The sequence below is a fragment of the Bombina bombina genome, chromosome 2 (genome assembly GCF_027579735.1).
Source record: "Bombina bombina isolate aBomBom1 chromosome 2, aBomBom1.pri, whole genome shotgun sequence".
Taxonomy (NCBI): domain Eukaryota; kingdom Metazoa; phylum Chordata; class Amphibia; order Anura; family Bombinatoridae; genus Bombina; species Bombina bombina.
The window spans coordinates 87,608,044-87,614,043 of NC_069500.1; the positions used below are offsets into that span (position 1 = coordinate 87,608,044).

General features: G+C 37.0%; 1 protein-coding gene across 14 annotated transcripts in view; it reads left to right on the forward strand.

Annotated features, from left to right (window-relative positions):
• The window catches only part of NEDD4L (NEDD4 like E3 ubiquitin protein ligase), an 826,963-nt gene that overhangs the window by 708,462 nt on the left and 112,501 nt on the right, over window positions 1–6,000 (forward strand). For 11 of the 14 annotated variants that reach the window (XM_053701158.1, XM_053701159.1, XM_053701160.1 and 8 more), the window contains 2 exons: window positions 4,806–4,937; window positions 5,667–5,786. The exons of the other annotated variants lie outside the window; for them this stretch is intronic. In XM_053701158.1, coding sequence (XP_053557133.1) covers window positions 4,806–4,937; window positions 5,667–5,786 — 252 coding nt within the window. The remainder of the gene's footprint in view (window positions 1–4,805; window positions 4,938–5,666; window positions 5,787–6,000) is intronic. 14 annotated transcript variants of the gene reach the window in all.

Below are 6,000 nucleotides of genomic sequence, written 5' to 3' on the forward strand. Positions count from 1 at the left end.
GCATACATAAAATGATTTGTGTGGGGCATACATAAAATGATTTGTGTGGGGCATACATAAAATGATTTGTGTGGAGCATACATAAAATGATTTGTGTGGAGCATACATAAAATGATTTGTGTGGAGCATAAATAAAATGATTTGTGTGGGGCATACATAAAATGATTTGTGTGGAGCATACATAAAATGATTTGCGTGGAACATACATTAAAATGATTTGTGTGGAGCATACATAAAATGATTTGTGTGGAACATTTAAAAAATATTATACTTACAGATGAAAAAATAGCTATACGATCAAATTTCTTTTTAGAATAGTGATTATACAAAGGCGAGAGTATAAGATTGGGTCTAAACAGAGTAGGAGTATGGAATTGTCTGGGCCAGCCATTAGTGTGTCACAAACTTTTATGAGTGAATGTATGGACTGGTATGGAACTGTACATTTCACTATGATAAGTCCTGGTCTCTACAATGGAAATAACTGTATGTACTGCACTTGGTTATGATATTTGTTTACTTGACTTGTGGCTGGCTATCGGAATTTTGGATGCTGTTGGGAAATACCAGGGCAGCTATTCATAGGATCTGCTTATTCACAGAGGCCAATGTGTTATAATACCTTGGATCTCCTTTAGATCTTGCAGAGTATATGTATATCAAAGTTCATTTCTGTAACCTGCAGAAAAGCCACTATTCGCATTGTTTATTTGTATATATTTATATATAGGTTTTGTGCTGCCCTAGGCACGCTGCTGATCATGTGGTATGGACAATAAGAAGCCATACTAGCGAAGATTAGCAGGGTGCTACAGCTTTTTATTGGCCAATACTGCCTGATGACCGCTAACTAAATAAAATACTTCAGTGCATAGGTGGCTTGCGCTTCTTACAAAATCACTACTGTGTGAGATATAAACATGTAAACAGGAAAACATAGAAGTGAGGTATCAATAAAACAGTTCTACATGGGTGAATTAGTATATAACTCAGGGAGTTTTGCAAAAAAAAATATTTACTGTCCCTTTTAAAACAGTTTTAGGATAACCAAGAAAAAATGTACCCTTTTCTAATGTGAGGAGCAAGATGTCATTATGACTATTGGCGATTTCAAATTGTCGCCATATAAAAATTCACAGAAAGAAACTTCCTTATTAAGTTCTTGAATCAGGCATTTTGTTGTTATCATTTGTTTTGCGGACATCTAGTTGCCAACATTTTAGTGATTAAACTCATTTATTTATTCCAGTTCCTCTTGTCAATTAATCTTTATAATCTTCTTTGTGAGCCTATGAACATTCTGCTGATAGAGAGGAAAGGAAAAATAAATACTATTTTTTTTTTTTACGCCTAAGTTCATCCTCTCTTGTTCACAAAACTTATTAGACTGCGCGAGAGATTTTATCAGTATTTATTAGGATGTAGCTCACCCTTTCATAGAATCACTATACCTGAAGGGGTGTTATTACCCTATATTTTAATGGTTATACATAGGTTTGTCCAGCATTTGCCCATCCTATTATATAAAAGGCCAAGTGTGTTTGTCCGAAGCTGTCATGCGCAGTAGAGACAGCACGAGGACAAACACACTTGGCCTTACCTGACATGCTGTTGCTGGGATAGTGGGCGTGGTCGGGGAAGAGAGAGAAAAAGAGAGAAGGGGAGAGAGAGAGCAATAGAGAGGGGGAAGAGAGAGAAAAAAAGAGGGGGAAGAGAGAGAAAAAGAGAGGGGGAGAGAGAGAAAGAGAGAGGGGGGGAGAGAGAGAGAAAAAAAGAGAGGGAAGAGAGAGAGAAAAAGAGAGGGGGGAGAGAGAGCAATAGAGAGGGGGGATAGAGAGCAATAGAGAGGGCGAGAGAGAGCAAAAGAGAGGGGGAGAGAGAGCGTGCAAAAGAGGGAGGGAGACAGAGCACAAAAGAGAGAACGCAAAAGAGAGGGGGGAGAGAGAGAGCATAAAAGAGAGGGAGGAGAGAGAAAGCAAAAGAGGGGGAGAGAGGGAGCAAAAGACAGGGGGGAGAAAGAGAGCAAAAGAGAGGTGGAGCGAGAGAGAGCGCAAAAGAGAGGGGGAGAGAGCGCAAAAGAGAGGGGGAGAGAGCGCAAAAGAGAGGGGGAGAGAGCGCAAAAGAGAGGGGGGAGAGAGCAAAAGAGAGGGGGAGAGAGAGCAAAAGAGAGGTGGAGCGAGAGAGAGCACAAAAGAGAGGGGGAGAGAGCGCAAAAGAGAAGGGGAGAGAGCACAAAACAGAGGGGGAAGAGAGAGAGCAAGGGGTGGGACCGCTGTACTGCAAAAAATGGCTATAAGAGACACCAGTTTTTAACATAATCAGCATACTTGTCCTCCCACAGGGAATCTGGACTATACCCCAATTATGAAAAGCAAACATTGGACACGCCTGGTATAGGTCATGTAACCAGGATTGCGTTTAAAGGGATATGAAACCCAAACATTTTTTTGTGACTCAGACAGAGCATAGAATGTAAACATTTTTTTTCCAATTTACTTTTTATCAAATTTTCTTTGCTTCCATGGTATTCTTTGTACAAAAGATACCTAGGTAGGCAACTAGAGCACTACATGGTAGGACATAGTGCTGCCCTCTAGTGCTCTTGCATATGGATAACATTCTTAGTGCTCCAGACACGTTCACGCTCCTAAACTTACGGACCTGTTTTCAACAAATGATACCAGGAGAATGAAGTAATAGAAGTACATTGGAAAGTTGTTTAAAATTGTTTGCTCTATCTGAATTATGAAAGAAACATTTTGGATTTCATGTAACTTTAGTCATGATGTGCAGCATTGTAGCACTATGTATCTAAAGTGTCAATTTCTAATTAAAGGGATAAAAGGTCATAAATAAAATGTGCACGAGTGCATTTAAATTTGAAATGTAAGCATTTTTTGCCATATACTTTCATTAGCAAAAATGCTTCTAGTAAAAGTTATTTTTCAGTGGCATACGCACATATCTTGTGAGGGCCTGTGCACCAGTATTTAAACACCACACCTTCTCAGTCAGCAGTCACTTGTGTGACACTAATTATGTCTTCAGAAGCAATACACACCACTGCCAGCTCTCTGAGCATGCATGGTGTGTAAATACTGGTGCACGGGCCCTGACAGAATATGTGCATATGCCTATGAAAACAGTAATAATGTTTACTAGAAGCATTTTTGCTGATGAAAGAATATTGTAAAAATGCTTATATTTCACATTACAATGCACTCATGCATATTTCCTTTTTAAACCTTATTATCCCTTTAAGCAGGGGCGGAACTACAGGGGGTGCAGAGTCCGCAACTGCCCAGTTAAAAAAGAAAAATGTCCCCAATAAAAAACGTTGACCTGCCACTGCCTGCACTGATATCATGTGACTGTGTGTGTATTTATGCATGTATGTGTGTGTGTGTATGTTTGTGGAACCATCAAATTACAGACCTTGTTACTACAGTATGGGGGGGGGGGGGTGTTAAACAGTGCCAACTAAACAGTACCACTATATACAGTACAGGGGGGGGTGGACCATGTCACAGACTACTGTGGTCACTATATAAAGTACTGGGGCGGGTAGGGTCAGGCTAGCCACCTCACCGGCAGATTACAGACTGTGTCACTGACTCACTATATACAGTACTGGTGTGTTAAACAGTGTCACTATATACAGTAATAGGGGGTCAGACCATCTCACAGACTGTGGGCACAGGGTACCTCCTTTTGCAGACATGTAATCTGATTCACATTTATTGTTTTTCTGTGTTAAATGTTAATTAAAAAAAAGATATGTATCAAATTCACCTTTTTTGGGGAGGGGGGCTGCCTTTAAGCACTTCTGATACTTTCCTTGTCACTTTGTTCTATGTATAATTTACTTTACTCCTAGCAGTATATCCCTTTTTTGATCATTTAGGCGTCTGTGTCTCTGGGGGTGGTTCATTTCTATCCCAGTGATATATGTAGTATTACTAACGCTTGTTTCACTGTTGGGTTATATATGTTTGCTATCATGCATAAACCTTCAATAACTGTGGGGAAATGTAAATTACCGGTAATTTGTTATTTATACAACCTGTGCCATTATATGTTCTGCTATTACTTAGCCATTATAATTTTAGACAGAAAATATAAAGATAATTTCAGTTTGTCACAAAACTGAGTACCTTATAATTTCTTGTTAGCATTTTTATTATTACCTACTGGCAGTGCCGGCCAAGTTAAAGGGACATGACACCAAATATTTTTCTTTTGAAATTCAGACAGAGCATAAAATTACAAAATGTTTTAAAAAAAGTTTCCAATTAACTTCTATTATCAAATTTACTTTGTTCTGATTGTACTCTTTGATGAAGAGATACCTAGGTAGGTAGCATGCACATAGTGTTGCCATCTAATTCTCGCGCAAAACTGCTGCCACTTAGTGCGTTTCTAAGCTTACCTCCCTGCTTTTTAACAAAGGATACCAAAAGAATAAATAATATTGCTAATATAAATAAATTGTAAAGTTGTTTAATTTGTATGCTCTATCTGAATCATGAAAGAAAAAAAATGGGTTTAATGTCCCTTTAAGATAATATAAGAAGACTTTATTAATTTGGTAGCTTACCTATATTGTAGGGGGTATCAATGAATTCTGGAAATCATTGGTACTAAAGTCTTGACATGACAAACTTGTAAAAACAGAATTTCACATGATTTGTCCCTATATTTTAAGAATAATTTCAAGTGGATTGTACCTTTTTTTATATTTATATTTTTCTGCAATTTTTTTCTGAAGTATGTCAGTAAGTTAATAGTGTCTTGCATACAAACAGCCATCTGTGGCCTATGTACATACCACACCGGGTTTACCATCAGGCTGGGAAGAAAGGAAAGATGCTAAAGGACGTACTTATTATGTCAATCATAACAATCGCACAACAACCTGGACGCGTCCTATTGTGCAGGTATGAAGATTGTTACCAAGTTAATTCTCTTGCAACGCACATGTAAAATTATTCCTTGATCAGATGAAAAACTGTTGCCTTTCTTGAAGGGAAGAACAACGCAAGCCCTGAAAATGTTTTCCAGTTCTTTATCTCTTTCATTAACTTATTAAAACTTAATATAACTGAGCTATCTGAAGTAGTAAGATGTAGTACTGGAATAATTTTCAGAATAAAAATGCATCAAGGTATGTAAAATAATTATTCAAATGTAGGTATATTTTAAAAAAATTTTTTTGGTTTAAAACAAAAAAAAACAAGACTTTTGTTGCCACTTTAATTTTCTTTCTAAAAAAAAATGGACAATGACCTTTAAAGGGATAATAAAGGATCAATTAAAAAAATATATGTATTTTTTTAAAATTTGATAGTTCCAAACCTCAAAAAGTAATAATAAATTAATTAATTAATTAATTATATTGATGTTTATTTTCTTTTAAAAGTCAAGGAGCGACCCCATTTAATCACTAATTGCATAACTTTAAAATAGAACTAATGGCTACACATAAACATTCACTGATGCATAAAAAAAATCAACACTTAGTAAAATGTTTCTGAAACTTTGAAAAGTTTCTTAAATATATAAACACATGCAGAGATTATATCCTGTTTTTTTTTTAACTTTTCTTTATTTATAATATTTGTGTTTCCTATGTAAAGAATTGTAACTTGTTTTTGCCTCTGAAATAGCATGCTGAAGATGGAGCAGTGGGATCCACATCAAACAATAGCAATCATCTGAGTGAGCCTCAAATCAGGCGGCCTCGTAGTCTCAGTTCCCCCACAGTTACTTTGTCAGCGCCACTCGAGGTGAGCGCCTGCCTCATCTAACAACGTCTTCCCAATTCATGCTTCTGGTGCCTCTTCAGCTTTATTTTCTGACTTTGGCAGCTATTTTCCAACTTTCATCATTTGCTGTTTCTCTTCATTCTTCATATTATGGGATCTTTTCTTTTTTGATTTGGCTTCTTTCATCTGCACGTTTACTCTTTACGGAAACTTGAGCAAGCTTTTTTCTTCTAAT